General features: G+C 37.1%; 1 protein-coding gene across 4 annotated transcripts in view; it reads right to left on the bottom strand.

The window, feature by feature from the left end:
• Nucleotides 1–1,421: 1,421 nt before the first annotated feature.
• Nucleotides 1,422–21,041, bottom strand: part of LOC110454581 (NAD(P)H-hydrate epimerase-like) — a 124,539-nt gene continuing 104,919 nt past the window's right edge. For all 4 annotated transcript variants that reach the window (XM_021504165.1, XM_021504167.1, XM_021504168.1 and 1 more), the window contains 2 exons: nucleotides 20,488–20,749; nucleotides 1,422–3,646 (listed from right to left, as the gene is read on the bottom strand). In XM_021504165.1, coding sequence (XP_021359840.1) covers nucleotides 3,378–3,646; nucleotides 20,488–20,749 — 531 coding nt within the window. In that variant the 3' untranslated portion in view covers nucleotides 1,422–3,377. The remainder of the gene's footprint in view (nucleotides 3,647–20,487; nucleotides 20,750–21,041) is intronic.

Here is a 21,041-nt window from a genome sequence, read left to right as displayed (position 1 = left end):
TGAATCAGGTCTGATCTGAATCTTTGAGAGTCTGGTTGAATCAGGTCTGTTATATAAATTTTCGCTTGAAGTTAGTCTGACCTGAAGCTGATACTCTCCGGTTAAAGCATGTCTTATTCAAAGCTGCAATTATCTCAGGTGTTGTAGGTCTGATCACAAGCTGCGATTCTCAGAGGTGTTGCAGGTCTGATCACAAGCAGTGGGTCTCTGGTTGAAGCAGGTCTGATCCAAAGCTGTGGTTCTCTCGTGCGTTGCAGGTCTGATCTGAATCTGTAACTCTCCGCTTGAAGTTAGTCTGATGTGAAGCTGTAATTCTCTCAGGCGTTGCATTTCTGATCTGGAGTCTTAGTATTGAACGCGAAAAGCACATGAGTTTTTTTACTAAAAAAGTCTACCTAATATTGGCCAATTTCATGAAAATTCCTTTATTTAAAGGAATTCCTCATTTTTTTTTTCAAATTAAAGAATTATAAGAACCGAGGATTTTTTTAAGGATTTCGTTCTTACGCTTCTGTTACATCAATGATGTTTTTATATTGGCAAAGAACTTTTTTTTACGGAATTTTCATAAGCTGAGGAACGTTCTTGAACGTGGAGCCTGATGGTGATGGTTGCAGTTGAATTTTGTGTTAAACGTGAAATAAACACGACCAGGATAATTCATATATAGTTTTATTCAGAGTAATATTATTTCCTGTGTCAACCGGTGAAAGCGGCATACTTAGTATACGAATTGTCCATGATATACATACAAATGATACATGATTTACATACAGAACAAAGTAATAGCCACGTGATCTTGACGATCTGGGCTCAAAGGTTAGTTAATGTTAACCAGTGGTACATCTATGAGATTAATCAACGGTAAGTTTATTTTGACCACTGGTTGGTGATACAATCACATGTTAGTTAACTTTAACCATTGGTAAGAGAAAACCTCAAAGGTTAGCTAACTTAAACCAGTGGTTAAAGATTAAGCAACTATCAGTCAACCTTAAGGATTAATTAGAGCAAAAAATCATAGGTTAGTTTACTTTAACCAGTGGTGAGAGATTCATCAAAGGTAAGCAAACTTTTACCACTGGTTAGAGAAAAACAATCGAAAGTTACTTAATTTAAATCACTAATAAGAGAACAATAAAAGATAAGTAAACTTAAACCAGTGGTTAGAGATTAATAAATTACTAGTTAACCTTAACCATAACTTAGAGAACAAAACATCAAAGGTAAGTTTACTTTAATCAGTGCATGGTTAGAGATTAATCAAAGGTTAGTAAACTTCAACCAGTGGTTAGTTAAAATAAATATCACCAATAAGATACAAAGACTTTCCAAGCAAAACATTCTGTAAAACACATCAATCTTATTTTCCCCAACACATATACACCAGTGAAATGATATCAGGCGTTCTTGATTTTGTNGGGCCCCCCCCCCCCCCCCCCTAACCACTGGCTACCTTTAACCTTCTTCTGAGCAGCCGGGGTCTAATATTTTCACATCCTGGCACTTATATTCATACGCAAAGTAATCCATGAAATTATGTAATTTTAACGGAGGCTCCCTAATAGAAATAGCTGGCATTTATATAGAAGGGTTACCTACATAACCTCCATCAGTAGACCAGGAAATATCTGTAGACTATGGACTCTTTAACTAATCCAAACAAAACAATTAATGAGGTGCAAATCATTTCAGTTATCTATGAACTCGTTAACAATAAATGAAAAAAAATAACAATCCTTGGAAAAAGTGATTAATTGATCGAAATGATGGTTAAAACAGGACATGTTTGTGTCCCTAAGTGACCGTGTTAAAGCAGTGTGTAGCAGCACAGTGACGTCAGAGAATCGTTTCCTATATAGGTGAGAATAGTGAACCATTAACAATGCAACCCGTTTCGCAGATCCAGAGTTAAATTAAAGCTGAGATTAGCAGGTCGTGAACGGAAAATGTTCGCATATTAAAAAAAATGTGTTTTGTCGTTTTTTTAAAAATACATACATCAATTTTCTTTTTAGAATTTCAAGAAAAATACAGATATTTTGTGTTTTCATATTTTGATATCATAACCAATATTAACATCTATATACTTCCTTTAACTATATTTGCCACCTACCAGTAGTATGACCAATTCATTTGTATGGATGATCAGTTTGGTAATATTAGAGAAGATTCGAGGAATAACTTGGGAATTGGTTCCTCAGTATATTTTTATCTCAATATCTACTTGTTTAGTGACGTCGAGTTATTGAGCGAATCACAACAATCCGTTTATAATTGCTGCTTAGAGGGGAAAGTCTATCGTAAATAAACCGATTTAGAATCATGAGAAAAAGTGTGTAAAGTAATCACCAATTCATATCGATAAATACAATCTATTTCTGTGAGTAAAGTTCATACTTTAGATGGAAGATGCCGTGCGTGATTTTATCGACATTTAGTAATTGATCAGCAATATAAAGGACTAGTTTCTAGATCATATTGTGTTCATGTTGTGACGTTCATACCATTTTTCTCACCGCTCTTTTGTAGATAAAATCTCGACTCCACCTGCAAGCCAATTCAATATTATTCACGTCATCTTAATGAGTAAAACTATCCAGACGACAAATCCAGAAAACACTTGGTGTAATCTATAAATCCCGACACGTGCAAGGTTCATTACAGTCACTATTAGATTACATAATTAGAATCAGCATGTGAGTGGGTCATTAGAATCAGTGCGTCACGTCATTGGCATCAGTGTATGTATACGTCGTTGGAAACAGCATATGTATGCGTCATCAGCGTATGTGTGTGTACGTCATTAGAATCAATGTAAGTGTGTGAACGTCATTATATTCAGTGTATGTATGCGTCATAAGAATAAGTGTATGTTTGTGTACGTCATTAAAATCAGTGTATGTATGAGTCATTAGAATCAGTGTATGTGTGTATACGTCATTATAATCAGTGTATGTATGCGTCATTGGAATCAGTGTATGTGTGTATACGTCATTATAATCAGTGTATGTATGCGTACGTCATTATAATCAGTATGAGTACGTCGTCAGAATCAGCGTATTACCAGTATAAACCAATATTCTTCCGCTCTATATTTCTACATTTTCTGTTAACTACAAAGAGGAAAACAACTTATAAGTATCTCTATCACCGAAATTAACCATACAAGTATCTGGTATGGTGACGTCATTGTTACGTAATAACTAAAACGAGGCCAGGACATAGACGTAAAGCCAACAAAGACACGCCGGTAAACACTAGTCGTACATACACGCTAGTTAAACGGACGCTAAAGAAGATTATTATTGTTTATACACAGTTCGTAATCCACACACAGATAACGTCATTGTGACGTCATCGATGACGTTAATGTCTCAGACATGGTTCTCTTTATCTTTTTCCTTTTCGTCCGATTTTGTCTCCTTCTCGTGTGGAGTTTGTGTTTTGAGTTCCACCACACAGTCTGTCCCCGGGTAGGCGGGCAAACACAAGCCGTACGCCTTCTCCATAGTTTTGGGCACAAAGCGCCCACCAAGGTAATGATACTTTCCCATGAACATCTTGGCGCACAGTTTGGGCGCTGTGAGTGAGATAAGGAATTCGGGTTGGAGTCCTTCGGGGTTCCCATTCTCCACGTCCCAGCCTGCAGACATATACAATAAATAAATGATGATACTAATCTGCATGCTGTTAAAGTAAACCAATACGACAGTAATATCATAAGACAGTTTCGTGTCCAAAGGTATAGGATAGGGGAATCCCGAGGGTTGATTTTCCCTATCCTACACCCTTGGACATGAAAGAGTATTTTCTCTCATTCAAACTACCAGAATAAGCTCGGAAACCAAGAAAATGCGTTTGGACTGGCTACCATTTCGAAAATATCAATTTCCCTCTGAGCTTATTCGCAGAAAACGAATCTGTCATCGAAATCTAGCATACCCCATTTTTGAAAACACAAAGTTTGCGCAGAAACATCCATCTCATCTTTCTAACGTGTACGGTAGCTATATCGTAAAAGGTGTTACTTTCACTGCGTCGCCTTTTCCGCAGTGCAGCATGGGAGTTTTCCAAATTCGTGACGTCACGTCATTGTTGAGTCATTGTGACGTCACGTCACGTGAAATTGGGTGTAAGATAGAAATTTCGTACACCCCTTCTAGTACTGGACTAATATAATTTTACATGGGTGTGGTTCTTGGACAGGGAAATCTCAACCCGAGGGGAAGAGATTGGCTGTCTAGAACGAGGCTTTGATATTTCCCTGTCCCCGGACCATACCCATATTTGATTCTTTTGATAAACATGCCAGTGTCTATTTCATGACGCGCATGAATACAAATATGTTAATTCTATAACATGATGAACCCTGAACATAAAATTAGAAATATATTTAAAGCATCACGTTAACAATATTCTTAATTAATAATGCAACAACTGTAATAAATCAGTTAATACATCTTATAATACCTACAAAATTAATGAAAATGTAACAGTCAAAACACAATTTCAATTTCAGGTCAAGTATGAAAAAGTGCGTCATGACGTCATAGCGTGTGTAGGCTGTCTTTACCAAAGACAGGTTTATCTTTTCACGGACCAATTCCTGTCTTTCAAGTACTGGAGGAAAATCCTAAATACCAAAAGGAACAACGAGACCACTAGTCTGATGTATATTTCAAGTTTCATATCGATATGTTAAAGTGTTTATAAGTTGCCGTCTGCAAAAACTACGAAAGTATGAATTTTATAAAAAATTGAATAAAAAAAATACAGGAAAATATCGAAAATAAAAATCCTTATAACCATCAACCACTTAGACTAATATGCACAAAGTTTCGTACCGACACGTGAAACTGTTTAGGAGCTAATGAACGTGAGCAGGGACGAAAGCCATTTAATATCCTCCAGAAACACGTTTCGCGGGGGCAAATGTTGGAAAATAATTCAAATAAAATAGTATCAACATTGATAGGGTAAGCTCGATCTAGGATATTTGGGGTGAAACTTAACAGATATATGTATACACATATGAGCGTTTGTCTTTTAAACAAAATCACAAAACGAATCACCAGAATACTGTGTATTGCTCCAAAGGCGATGTAAAACCTTGTGAGTCTCCTCCATTCCTAAGTATGTGAAGTCCCATATCAAACACCCGCTTTTACACTGTGTTTAGATATAAATAAATAGTTTTTTTTTCAAAATGGCGCCGCACTTCACGAGATCTAGGTGAGGCTGTGCTCCTCTTGCTCCCTTTTGAAATCCGCATAAATCGCCTTGTATACAGATGCTTTATGCATGTCTCTTTGAATGGTCGGACTATAAAACAGATTTGAACACGTCTCCGCTCTGGCGCACCGAGGCTACACGTAATAAAATGTAAAACACGCAATAATAACGCAGCATAAACTCGACTAGTTCGGTTTGACGGCATCCTATCGAACGTTGTCTCTGCTTGCGAGAGGTTAGATGCCATAAACCTCAGTAATATTTTACACAAGTATGAAGCATTTCGATGTTAATATACAGAATTACAAATGATTTATGACAGTTATTCCAAACATTACTGCATATTCGGCATGTTTTTCTTCTACATCTCTATACATCTATTGTTGTGTTCTCTAATAAATACATCAATACACGTTCCGTCATGACATTACAGGCTCTGGGCTATTCAGAAGTGAAATGGGCAGGCCAAACTGTCCGATAACAAAACAGTCGATAAATCCGATAACAAAAACAGTCGATAAATCCGATAACAAAACAGTTGATAAATCCGATAACAAAACAGTCGATAAATCCGATAACAAAACAGTCGATAAATGCAAGGTTCAACAGTACTGATCTACCATACTTTCCATTGGACTGTGAATTTCAAGTACCTTGATTTCCTGGAAGACTATACCGGAATCCCTCAACGATAAACATGATAAGTGACTAGATCGGCAGTATTTAACAACTTAATCTACGTCTGCAAACATCGTTAATGATACTGCTTAAAAGTACAACTGGGTTTGTTGATAACCAAGGTAACCCTACGTTTCTAATTTATATCATCCGAATTTCAACAGACGAAATAGTGTACTGCCAATTCAAGCTTCTATGTCGCGATTTATCTGAGTACTGAATAATCGCAAAAAGGGACATTCCTTGGTTTTATAGGGTTCTAAAACTTCACAGGAATCCTAATAAACACTAGCTCTGCCAACTGTTCAACCAAACTATTTTCCAGACGTCTGACAAATATTTTTAACAACACAAAACTAAGGTACAGTCGTATAGTGACAATGTACATTCAAGCGGAATTTCTGACATAATGATAATGAAACTCTTTACACTACCATTCCTCATGTCAAACTAAAAGAAAGCATTTGTTCACTTATTAAAACATATTTCTCCAGGAAAGTCAAGCGGCTTTTACAAATCCATGGTTGTGACTTTATTTGGAGCATAGTTTGTGAAAAAAAAGTAAAAAGAAAATATAATCTGAGATAGATGTTGACTGCTGTCAGACAAACTTACAACGTGTTGATATATAAACAGGCGGATGAAAACTACTGTCAAGAAAGACTGTCGCCATCACGATGTCATGGAAATACTTTTTTGGGGGGTTATAAATACCGCTGTTTTTCATATATCCAAATAGTGCTCCGTTTCGTTGTCACTAACCAATTACACCAATTAAAAACACGACATTGCACGGGTATGACTTTAATTGACATGGCATGGCGGACGTTGATAATGATTCAGAATATGCTTACACTTCTGGACAACATGGTCCTTGTCCCCTTTAACATTTCTGATTGTTCATATTTTGTCACAGTTTCATCGACTTCGAGTCGAATGACGGGTTTGTTGTCATTTCGGTATTTTATTTTTATTTCGCGTGTCAATGTTACATTTATACAATATCTTCTCTCCTGATTTTATAGTTTTAAAATCTTTAGTGCCTCTTTACGATCGTCTGTCTAACGTTTTAATGGATTGTGTTTTGGATGACGAGGTATATGTATGTATCAGACAACAGTGGTGATACAAATCTCACTGCATCAGAGCTGACAGGCCATGAATTGAACAACCAACAGTAAAATGTCAGGAAAAACAATTGCATAATACTTCTATAAAACCGATTTTATTTGTTTGTTCGAATAAAGGAATAAGCACCAACCATTAAAACGATAAGTCCAGTACATGATTGAAGGTGATAAGTGTTATCATGTCCAAAAGGACAAATCCGGTCGTCGTTTTAACAAATCATCATCATGCTATCAAAAATATCTAATAGCGTCTACACACACAAGAACATGGTACCATAAAGTTGCACAAATAAGGCCACAATATGCAATAGCGTCCAACGAAAATGGAAAAACATACACAGCTTCACACAAAAAAAAATAAAAAATCTGAATGAAACAAAAAGGGACAAAATGTTAACTGCAGTTTAACTTTCGAATTTATCGCTATCCGTGACAACGGAGAATTTAATTTATCATGGCATAAATACCCAAGACAATACAATAAAACAAAAAAAGGACAACGCTTACCACGGCAGCAACCCACAATGACAATATCTGACAAATTGTTCACACGCAAGGACAACGCTTACCACGGCGGCAATCCACAATGACAATATCTGAAAAATTGTTCACACAAAAGGACAACGCTTACCACGGCGGCAATCCACAATGACAATATCTGAAAAATTGTTCACACAAAAGGACAACGCTTACCAAGGCGGCAACCCGCAACGACAATATCTGACATAGTGTTTACACACAAGGATAACGCTTACCAAGGCGGCAACCCGCAATGACAATATCTGACATAGTGTTAACACACAAAGACAATGCTTACCACGGCGACAACCCACAGTGACAATATCTGACAAATTGTTCACACGCAAGGACAACGCTTACCACGGCGACAACCCACAATGACAATATCTGACAAAGTGTTCACACACAAGGACAACGCTTACCGCGGCGGAACCCACAATGACAATATCTGACATGGTATTAACATATAAGGACAACGCTTACCAAGGCGGCAACCCACAATGACACTATCTGACATAGTGTCAATTCACAAGGGCAACGCTTACCACGGCGGCAACCCACAATGACAATATATGACATAGTGTTAACACGCAAGGCCAACGCTTACCACGGCGGCAACCCACAATGACAATATCTGACATAGTGTTAACACACAAGGACAACGCTTACCACGGCGGCAACCCACAATGACAATATATGACAAAGTGTTAACACACAAGGACAACGCTTATCACGGCGGCAACCCACAAGGACAATATCTGACAAAGTGTTAACACACAAGGACAACGCTTACCAAGGCGGCAACCCACAATGACAATATCTTACATAGTGTCAACACAAACGGACATGAATGTGTACCTATAAAACGATCAAAATAGCAATATTTCAAAATATTTCTTTTCCCATTCAGGATTTTGGTTCGAGCGCAGAATCTGAATTAAGATGACTATGTGGCACCACTGGTTGAGGAAACATATGTAGAACAGCACCATTTGATCGTCTCATCGATAAAGTAATGAAGAATATCCCAGTAATGTGGTTGAAGAAAGCTGGCTGTGATCTCACATCAGTACAATGGCACGATGACAGCGCCTTAAGAACTGCAGCTGAGTAGCTGATTTGTATTCAATGGTCGAACTGACATTTTCTGTTAAGCATACAGAGATGGCTGACTTGACGCAATTATAATAGAGAACAGCTATACCACCACACGTACTAATGAGGACAAACTGCCTTAAGCAAGGTACAAAAATAGACATTAGCCTCAGCACACATGTGCGTAACCGGAAGACACAGTCAATACGACAAAACAAGAATGGAAATCAAGGAGACATCTATACAAAAGACACAATAAAATTCCGAAGGCAACACCAGGATTTTTTTTGTAATTTTCCTACAAAATTAGTTCGTGTGAGATGTTCGACCTTGTCTAGCTCAGTTCTGAAATACATCTATCTTTTATTCTGATTAAATTATTTATAAAAATAAAGTTTCTATAATTATTCGGTCAACAGATCATCGATAACCTTCCTTGCCTCGTTGACATAGTAACGCCCGGTGGCGCCCTACATCACAAGATTTGTCACTAGGTAACGCACATTCCAAACGGAAGGAGTTCTATTCGAAGCTTTGAAGACACAATATTCTAAATGGCTCGTGGTCAAAGAAAGTAAAACACATTTCCTACAACAGAAATGTCAGAGGGTAAATGATTGTTAGGCGGGCTGGTAAGATAATCCAGATCATAAGGAAATGAGTCATTTATTGTAAAATGTAATTTCCTATATCTCGTCCGTTAAGTGATTTGTAGATTGACCGATCTCTGTGGTAATGTATGCAAACTGATTGACTTTTTAAGTCGGTCGAAAACCCCCCCACTGTTATTTCATATCTAGGAACATTCTAACCAAAAAGGACCTCGTCAGTACAAGGACAAAGTATACCACAGCAACAAAACACAAGGACAAAGTATACCACAGCAACAAAACACAAGGACAAAGTATACCACAGCATCAAAACACAAGGACAAAGTATACCACAGCACCAAAACACAAGGACAAAGTATACCACAGCAACAAAACACAAGGACAAAGTATACCACAGCATCAAAACACAAGGACAAAGTAAACCATAGCAACAAAACACATGGACAAGGTATACCGTAGCAACAAAACACAAGGACAAAGTATACCACAGCAACAAAACACAAGGACAAAGTATACCCCAGCAACAAAACACAAGGAAAAAGTATACCACAGCAACAAAAAACAAGGACAAAGTATAACACAGCAACAAAACACAAGGAAAAAGTATACCACAGCAACAAAGCACAAGGACAAAGTATACCGCAGAAACAAAACCCAAGGACAAAGTATACCCCAGCAACAAAACACAAGGACCAAGTATACCACAGCACCAAATCACAAGGACAAAGTATACCACAGCATCAAAACACAAGGACAAAGTAAACCACAGCAACAAAACACAAGGACAAGGTATACCGCAGAAACAAAACACAAGGACAAAGTATACCACAACAACAAAACACAAGGACAAAGTATACCACAGCAACAAAACACAAGGGCAAAGTATACCACAGCAACGAAACACAAGGACAAAGTATACCACAGCAACAAAACATAACGACAAAGTATACCACAGCAACAAAACACAAGGACAAAGTATACCACAGCATCAAAACACAAGGACAAGGTATACCGCAGCAACAAAACACAAGGACAAAGTATACCACATCAACAAAACACAAGGACAAAGTATACCACAGCAACAAAACACAAGGGCAAAGTATACCACAGCAACGAAACACAAGGACAAAGTATACCACAGCAACAAAACATAACGACAAAGTATACCACAGCAACAAAACACAAGGACAAAGTATACCACAGCAACAAAACACAAGGACAAAGCATACCACATCATTAAAGCACAAGGACAAAATATACCACAGCATTAAAACACAAGGACAAAATAGACCACAACATTGAAACACAAGGCCAACATATTAAACAAAGTATATACACAGGGACAAAATAAACCAAAGCATTTAAAAACGGCCCATCGACAATGCGAGTCATTTAGGGCCAAACAACACGTTGAATAGGCAATCACAAAAATGAATACATCAAACTAGAAATAAAAGTTGAAGTACTGTCTTTGTGTTCTAACTTTCGACAGATCATATAGGATTGTCCTACTGTCGAAACATCACATGGTAATACTCTATATTATATAAGTTTGTCCACAACACGTTGAATAGGCAATCACAAAAATGAATACATCAAACTAGAAATAGAAGTTGAAGTACTGTCTTTGTGTTCTAACTTTCGACAGATCATATAGGATTGTCCTACTGTCGAAACATAACATGGTAATACTCTAAATTATATAGGATTGTCCTATTGTCAAAACATCTCATGGTAGTACTCTATATTATATAGGATTGTCCTATTGTCAAAACATCACATGGAAATACTCTATATTATATAGGATTGTCCTATTGTAAAAACATCACATGGTAATACTCTATATTATATATGATTGTCCTATTGTCAAAACATCCCATGGTAGTACTCTATACTATATAGGATTGTCCTATTGTCGAAACATCACATGGTAATACTCGATATTATATATGATTGTCATATTGTCGAAACATCTCATGGTAATACTCTATATTATATAAGTTTGTCCTATTGACAAAACATCACATGGTAATACTTTATCTTATATAGGATTGTCCTATTGTCGAAACATAACATGGTAATACTCTATATTATATGGGATTGTCCTGTTGTCAAAACATCACATGGTAATACTTTATCTTATATAGGATTGTCCTATTTTCAAAACATCACATGGTAATACTATATTATATAGGATTGTCTTAATGTCAGAACATCCCATGGTAATACTCTATACTATATAGGATTGTCCTTTTGTCGAAACATCACATGGTAATACTCTATCTTATATAGGATTGTCCTATTGTAAAAACATCACATGGTAATACTTTATCTTATATAGGATTGTCCTATTGTAAAAACATCACATGGAAATACTCTATATTATATATGATTGACCTATTGTCAAAACATCCCATGGTTATACTCTATAACATATAGGTTTTTCCTACTGTCAAAACATCACATGTTAATACTCTATATTATATATGGTTGTCCTATTGTCAAAACATCCCATGGTAGTACTTTATACTATATAGGATTGTACTATTGTCAAAACATCACATGGTCATACTCTATATTATATATGATTGACCTATTGTCAAAACATCCCATGGGAATACTCTATATTATATGGGATTGTCCTATTGTCAAAACATTCCATGGTAGTTCTTTATTCTATATAGGATTGTCCTATTGTCAAAACATTCCATGGTAGTTCTTTATTCTATATAGGATTGTCCTATTGTAAAAACATCACATGGTAATACTCTTTATTATATAGGATTGTCCTATTGTAAAAACATCAAATGGTAATACTCTATATTATATATGGTTGTCCTATTGTCAAAACATCCCATGGTAGTACTTTATACTATATAGGATTGTCCTATTGTAAAAACATCACATGGTAATACTCTATATTATATAAGTTTGTCCTACTGTCAAAACATCACATGGTAATACTATATTATATAGGATTGTCTTAATGTCAGAACATCCCATGGTAATACTCTATATTATATAGGATTGTCCTATTGTCAAAACATCACATGGTTATACTATATATTATATAGGATTGTCCTATTTTCGAAACATCACATGGTAATACCCTATATTATATAGGATTGTCCTATTGTCAAAACATCACATGGTTATACTCTATATTATATAGGATTGTCCTATTGTCAAAACATCTCATGGTAATACCCTATATTATATAGGATTGTCCTATTGTCAAAACATCCCATGGTTATACTCTATAACATATAGGATTGTCCTACTGTCAAAACATCACATGTAAAAAGTCTATGTTATATATGATTGTCCTACTGTCAAGACATCACATGGTAATACTCTATATTATATAGGATTGTCCTATTGTCAAAACCTCACATGGTAATACTCTATATTAAATAGGATTGTCCTATTGTCAAAACATCCCACGGTAATACTCTATATTATATAGGATTGTCCTATTGTCAAAACATCTCATGGTAGTACTCTATATTATATAGGATTGTCCTATTGTCAAAACATCCCATGGTAACACTCTATATTATATAGGATTGTCCTATTGCCAAAACCTCACATGGCAATACCCTGTATTATATAGGATTGTCCTATTAGGATTGTCATATTGTCAAAACATCCCATGGTAATTCTCTATATTATATAGGATTGTCATATTGTCAAAACATCCCATGGTAATGCTCTATATTATATAGGATTGTCCTAATGTCGAAACATCACATGGTAATTATCTATATTATACAGTATTGTCCTATTGTCAAAACATCCCCTGGTTATACTCTATAACATATAGGATTGTCCTACTGTCAAAACATCCCATGGTAACACTCTATATTATATAGGATTGACCTATTGTCAAAACATCCCATGGTTATACTCTATAACATATAGGATTGTCCTACTGTCAAAACATCCCATGGTAATTCTCTATATTATACAGGATTGTCCTATTGTCACAACATCCCATGGTAACACTCTATATTATATAGGATTGACCTATTGTCAAAACATCCCATGTTAATACTCTATATTATATAGGTTTGTCCTATTGTCGAAACATCACAAGGTAATACTCTATATTATATATGATTGTCCTATTGTCAAAACACCACATGGTAATACTATATTATATAGGATTGTCTTACTGTCAGAACATCCCATGGTAATGCTCTATATTATATAGGATTGTCATATTGTCAAAACATCCCATGGTAATGCTCTATATTATATAGGATTGTCATATTGTCAAAACATCCCATGGTTATACTCTATAACATATAGGATTGTCCTACTGTCAAAACATCGCATGGTAATACTCTTATTATATAGGATTGTCCTATTGTAGAAACATCACATGGTAATTCTCTATATTATACAGGATTGTCCTATTGTTAAAACATCCCATGGTAATACTCCATATTATATAGGATTGTCCTATTGCCAAAACCTCACATGGCAATACCCTGTATTATATAGGATTGTCCTATTGTCAAAACATCACTTGGTAATACTCTATATTATATAGGATTATCACACTGTCAATACCTAACCTGTAAATGATACAGAATTGTATCACTAGACGCTACTTCTATAGTGTTGTGGTATATATTGTTCCTATGTTTTAACGCTGGTTGTAAGGTAGTTCGTGATAAATAATATGTTACGCAATTAAACCTACATTTTATAATAGACATGCACGTCGTTGGAGTATAGGGTGACATAATCATTACAAGACTTCTGCGCCTAAACTTTTAAAAGACATGTTCACTATGCTGCAGACTATTGTTACCGACGAATAATAAATAAAGGTCTCTAGTCAAGTCGGTTTCAATTGGATGAAATCATCCGTTCATTTATTCACATATGCACTAGATTGTAATGGAATATATGAAAACTGAAATCAATATTAAACAATGCTGTTGGTTTATTCATTTCATTGTTTCTTTGTTTCTTTGTTTAATACGAAGGTCGTTGTTTTTATATTTTACCCATTAGAGTGCCGGGTGGTTTTGTTGTGACAACCCCAGTAACCGATGTGAGGACGTAATATTACTTGGATTGTATCTAGGTTGATACGGCGGGAGTCATCGATAATCAGAAAACGCTTCCCCTTTCGGAACACCTGGTCATATTTTCCTTGTATCCCGGGTTTCTTTTCATGTTAAGCTTTCCTTTGTTCATAGTTTGACCCAGTTTTACCGGTTTTTAGTTAGAGTTATGGAGTGTTTCATTTACACTGACACTCGGTATTCTGTTGGTGTTGTTTGGACATGTCACCAAATCCAGTTACAACATTCTGACGATCAGGACCTGGATGAAAATAATTGTTAATCTTTGAACACAGAACTTAAACGTTTGTATTTTTTGTCGTTTGGGAGATATATGTGTTCAAAATTTAGAGTTAAGTTCTCATTAAGCTGGCTTTGAACAACTAGCCCCAGGGCTAACCAGTGATGGCTAGGTTGACCGGAAGTAAAGAGTAATAGATAGAGAAAAGAAAATATGGAAATTGTTTTACCTACATTGTATATACACCCAGTGTCCCATAACGTGGTTTTCATTGTAATGTAGCAGCAATTTCACATAACAGCTTGGGTAACGATATTATGTTACGGGACACAAAGGCTTATAACTAAGTTATATGGATATACCGATGATTGGCAGAGCTTAACACTAACCTATTTGTGAACGCCGACCCCGATACTATCGCAGGATAATGATATTATTCAATTGTAAGGACTCGCAATATCCTGTAATGGCGCTAAGAGGTGTTCCGAATATCTGATAAGTAAGTATAAGACAGGAAGTATAGACATGTCAGCTTATAACAGCGATATGTCCTCCTCCAACTCCTCAGCCGCATCATACCAGCTTGCGAAAATTATTCTGCGACTTTCGTGTAATTCTTGAGCGTTTTGTTTATGATACTGAACCAGCTTGCTATTTCACAAGGAGTTTGACCAAACAGCAGACATCGATGCCCCTGTGGGCCTGTCGCTAATGTATAAATAGCAACAGTGACCTTGGCGTATCCATCACACGTTGAACGTTACGCTTAATTACTGGACAATTGAAGGGTGTGTACATTGTGTATGTTTTTCCATTGCAGGTATTGTTGGTGCACATGTTCGACAAAGCGCTTATCTGTTAACATTCGATGACGCTCTAACATTGCTGTGTTTACAGTACATGTTTCGTTTTCCTGCAGCCAGACCTTTTTGCCATACAACGCTTGTTTGTATTTTGTTGTAGTCAGACGGTTTTCCGCACAGAACTGGTGTATTGTTTTCTTGTAGTCATGCTAGCTTTTCTTGAACAGTTAGTTTTCGTGCAACAAGGACTGTTTTCTTGTGATACGACAGAAATATTACTGTCAATGTAACTAGAGGAAAGACATACGCTATTCGGCCTGACAAAACTCCCATATTTAATTCCGTGTACGACCTGTCACGGCCGACGTGGATCACGAGTGGGACATTATTGCATTCGTTTGACAAACGTTAGAGATATGGTTACGCGTCCCTACTGTCAAATTAGGCCAATATTATCAGGCTTAAGAGTATGGACCCATATATAACATGTATCGTGGATTTCTATAGTGTGACCTTGATCTATTTTGATAATTTGTAGTGACGGGCCGGAACACTAATGTTAATTTAGTGTTAAAAACCAGTATGTAATGGTTTTTTAAAGTCATCATATAATCAATATATTAAACAGGTACATTTCGTCTTTCTTTAACAGCACGTGACACCGGGTAAATCAGCTCGGGGTGTAATGCGCTGTGAACCAGAACTCTTTCATGAATACAGGAGACAGAGGTGTGATAATGAACAGTGACGTCGTATCAGGAAAAATAGCATTTTATTGGCGAAAGTGAATGTCAGGAAATGGAATAAGAACGAGAAGTATTTATGACAAAACTGATTTGCGAGAAAAAAACAATTTGATAAATTGGATTTCATATACCGATAGGAAATCCTAATACATTTATGAGTGAACGTTTCATCGTCCATCTTACTGCACTATAGGTTTATTGAACGGCAAATCAAGGATAATAAAAATCGTTGAAAGGGCAGATAAGAAATAGAAACTTGGCACGCAGACAAACGCTTCTGGTAGTCTTCAGACCGCTATCATATACCTGAAAGTCCTGACGACGCTTTCAGATACCATGACGCTATTATAATAAACCTGGTAGTCCTGACGACAGTATCAAATAACTGGTAGTCCCGACGACACCGTCACATACCCGGTAGTCCTGATGACACCATCAAATACCTGGTAGTCCCGACGACACCGTCACATACCCGGTAGTCCTAACGACACCATCACATACCTGGTAGTCCTAACGACACCATCACATACCTGGTAGTCCCGACGACACCGTCACATAACTGGTAGTCCCGACGATGCCGTCACATACCTGGTAGTCCTGACTACACCGTCACATACCTGGTAGTCCCGACGACACCGTCACATACCTGGTAGTCCCGACGATGCCGTCACATACCTGGTAGTCCCGACGCAGCTATTAAAAAACCTGGATTTCAGATATCACGACGCTATAATATACCTGGTAGTCTTGACGACACCATCGGATACCTGGTAGTCCTCCTGACGACGCTAGCAGTATACCCGGTAGTATTGACGACGCTAGCAGTATACCTCGTAGTCAAGGCGACGCTATCAGTAAACCTGGTAGTCTTGACGACGCTATCAGTAAACCTGGTAGTCTTGACGACGCTATCAGTAAATATGGTAGTCATGGCGACGCTATCAATAAACCTGGTAGGCTTGACGACGCTATCAGTAAACCTGGTAGTCATGGCGACGCTATCAGTTAACCTGGTGGTCATGGCGTCGCTATCAGTTAACCTGGTAGTCATGGCGTCGCTATCAGTTAACCTGGTACTCTTGCAGACTCTATTAATGAACCTGGTAGTCATGACAACGCTATCAGTAATCCTGATAGTCCTGACGACGCATTGCCTTAAAGTTTTTATTTTTTAACTTAAAATAACGCTTTCGTGACATATATGTACTTTTTCAATGCATGTTGGCAACAGAAATGAACAAGTCTTTTCCAGAAGCGGAACGAAAATAAAACCAAATAGAAAACACAAAATAATAAAACATATAAACTGCAAGGTAACGAAACAAACTGAACACAGAAAGAAACGTAAAAAATATACAATAGCAATACTCCATTTTGGACAAAAGATATTCATAATTACATGATAAATTACATTACGGATTTTCAATAGTTTAAATAGCTTTAAAGAGGAAGAAGAAATGTACTACCCAATGAATATCACCAATAACATGAGAGTCACTTTTATCTATAAGATATACCTTGATTATAATAAATGTACACAATATCATTATATTGCATATACATTGGATACCAACTCACTTAATCACTCCTATTATAACCTACTACAGTAATAGGATTTGTCTTTAATTTTTTGTTTAACGGCTCTTTAATACTTTAAGTCATTTTGGGCCAAAACACCAAAAAGAATCGGGTTTCCCTCAGTGGTTTACATAAACACGGTAGTCCAATGGTCTCGGGCTCGTGACCAAAGGGTTGCGGGTTCGAGTCACGTCACGGCACTGTGTTGTATCTTTGAACAATATACTTTACTCCGCTTGTTCCAGTCTACTCAGCTGTCAATGAGTAACTGGCTGGGCAGTGCTAGAATTGTTGAATGCTAGCTGTGAGCGCCGAAATGGCAGTACCGACTGTATGCTCCCCAGGGAGTTGAGTAAGCTATTGTATAGTTGTAAAGGCCCTATAACCACGGTTAATAATTTGTGAACTGCTTTGAGACGACCTACGAACTTGGTTGTGATAAAGCGGTATATAGGAATGTCGAATCGTTATTATTATTATTGTTGCGGATGTTATAACGTCTGTACGTTCTCGTATACAACTACATGATGTAGGTCCTGCGTTGACTCTTGGTATCCACATAGAATCAGATACCAATGCCCCTGTGGTGGTAATGACCACAAGGTTGTATATAAGATAGGAGAGGGTCATTATCCCGTTTCCGGATACCGGTAACAATGGAAGTGAATTAGGCAGTCTACAAAGGACAAATCTATTTATACCGGGATTTTGTTAATTGTATTGTGATTGTGTTCAGAATATACTCTGATCAGTGTGCGGACACGGAATGGCATGCAATGCTGATCAATTTCGTGTTCCGTGTTCTCGGCGACATTATCAAGTAAATCAGGGAGAAGACACGTCTGAGGATATACCCAATTACCATATACGGATTACTGAAACATCTCAGTTCCTGAATATATCCCTATATATTACCCTGTCTCCACCAAATAATAAAACCGAAATAACCAGGAAATGTCAGGCATCAGCGCGCAAGTACAACACTGAATTGGGTCTCTATAGGGAAACCAACACTAACTGGTACAACGCTAAAATAAAACTTACTAATTATAACATAGACTTTTATTAGTGTTCATTACCAGGCAAGACAATGCTTTATAATGCTGAGTAACAGTGAATATCGTGACCTAAATATCCTAACGACACACTAAGCACATTGATCCTATTATTTGTGTTGTATGCTTTATTTCGGTTGAAAATACGTCGAAGGAAAAATAAAAATAAAAACACCTTTTCTTTTTTTCAATTTCAACACTTGCATCAAAATGTAAGAGAAAAAAAAATTCAGTCAAAAACAGGTTAAAAATAGGGAACTCGTATGCCAAATGCAAGTATTTCTCATGTATGTTATTTAGGAATTTACATATTAATGAAAACACAGTGCAGATGTGGACACAAAGTTACAAGAAGGTAGTATAGAAAAGAAAACACTAGGGTCGCAAGCTGAATGTTCAACGTCCCTTACGAGATTATAACTCCCGACATTGCATGTCGTTCCACATTATGTGCCTCATGCAATGACATGCAAACATTATAGCAGGTCCAGTACAGGGTTCCTAAGGTTATGTAAGGACTAAACGGTAATTTCTTCGATTTCATACCGGCATGAACATTGAAAAATGCCGTTCAATCCTTATATTTACATTGTAAATGCTTAGTTGTTATATATCGAAATACAGATATTCCCTGATATTTTCGATATGATAGTGTCTCTATCGACAGCGAAAACGAGATTCCTGGAACAGCCTTATATGTATATCACAAAAATGTTTGCTTCTAACGGTTGTATCTTGTTATTCTAGGCGGTAGGAGAAGGTTCAAAATGACGCTGATCGAATTGTGTTTACAGCTCTGTGGACGCTATTTCTTTTGGAAATGCTTATAGAAGAACTCGCAGTGCAAATGTTAATATGAAATAATAAATTCAATTAACTTTCAAACGTTCAGCAAACATTTTACCTGGCAACGTCAAGAAATGTCGACGGAGAGGTAACTATACATAAGTCACTCTACTTTTTGAAAAGGCGAGTTTAAATATGCAGCCGCTTAGGTATGTGAAACCGGTGTCGGCGGATGACAGGGCCACTCAGGGGCTTCTTGGCACACATTAACATACAAAATATTTGTACTACATGAGCATTCAGTGGAACTAAGTTAAGCGCAAAAATTTAATGTTGACGCCGCCGCCGTCGCCGGAAAAGCAACACCTTAATATCGCTGCCCCTACTTCGTGTCGGCGAGACAAAACACAATACTGGACGATAGAGACTTGTATCTATTAAATGTAACTGTAGAATGACTTAAATTTAATCTTGCTTGTAACAAGCATTTTCATTGGCTTACAAATTTATGTCATCAGCCCATAACGTAAAAAAATGACGTCGCCGTTTGTAACGTCGCTTTTGATTGGATGATACAGCAGCGCAATAATTTCTAAGAGAAAAGAGTCATCAATAAAAGTGGATTTCCACAGGGATTGTGTAAAGTAGATTAAATTATAAGGATTAACTTGAATATATTTTTCATGTTATGGAGCTATAACACAAAAAAACTGGAGTGTACTCTCATGATTAACCGCGAAGTACACTCCGTTTTTTTGTGCTATATTTCCATAACATGAGAAATATATTCAAGTTAATCCTGAATTAATCTAGTGTGATGTTATCAAATTTTATGCATTGCTGAATTCGCTTACTCCTTTTGGCGAAATAAACAAAAATAAAACAGGGCCAACGTTTCACGTTGACAATTGACTTGGCCGAAATGAACTCACCCGAGGGTACGTCTATGCTACAAATAGGGATTTCCACTTTGGCTAAGGTCTGTAGTACGTTGGCGAAGTCAGCCCGGGGCGGACCTTTGAAGCTGAAGCCAAACAAGGCGTCCACGACCAGGTTGTAGGACTGTGTGATGAGGTGAGCCTCGGAGGGAAAGAAGGAGAGAAAAGGCATGTCCATCCCCTCACACTGCTTCATTAGGTTCGTGAACAGATCTTTCTTGTTCTGTTTGGGGTAGTAAACCGAAGGCTTGAAGCCCTGAAAGAAAACAAGAGAGAATGAACTGTTCAATCTTTTTACGGTTGTAGACGGACGCTTCAAGTTCTAAAAGAAAACAGAATGCGTTACGGCATACAGGGACATTTTCGATGCAGTTTGATATTTACCTTTATCGCCCACTGTGATTAGGGCGAATTCATCATTGCAGCGAATATAGGTAAACATCATAATATACATTGGAACTATATGTAAAGGCCGAAATTAACACTGGGCGAAAAAAGATTATATGGGCGAAGGGCGAAAGTTTGACAGGGTACATTTTTTCCGGTGT

Source organism: Mizuhopecten yessoensis, unplaced genomic scaffold (genome assembly GCF_002113885.1).
Source record: "Mizuhopecten yessoensis strain PY_sf001 unplaced genomic scaffold, ASM211388v2 scaffold7915, whole genome shotgun sequence".
Lineage (NCBI taxonomy): Eukaryota > Metazoa > Mollusca > Bivalvia > Pectinida > Pectinidae > Mizuhopecten > Mizuhopecten yessoensis.
This window is presented reverse-complemented; position numbering and strand designations above follow the sequence as displayed.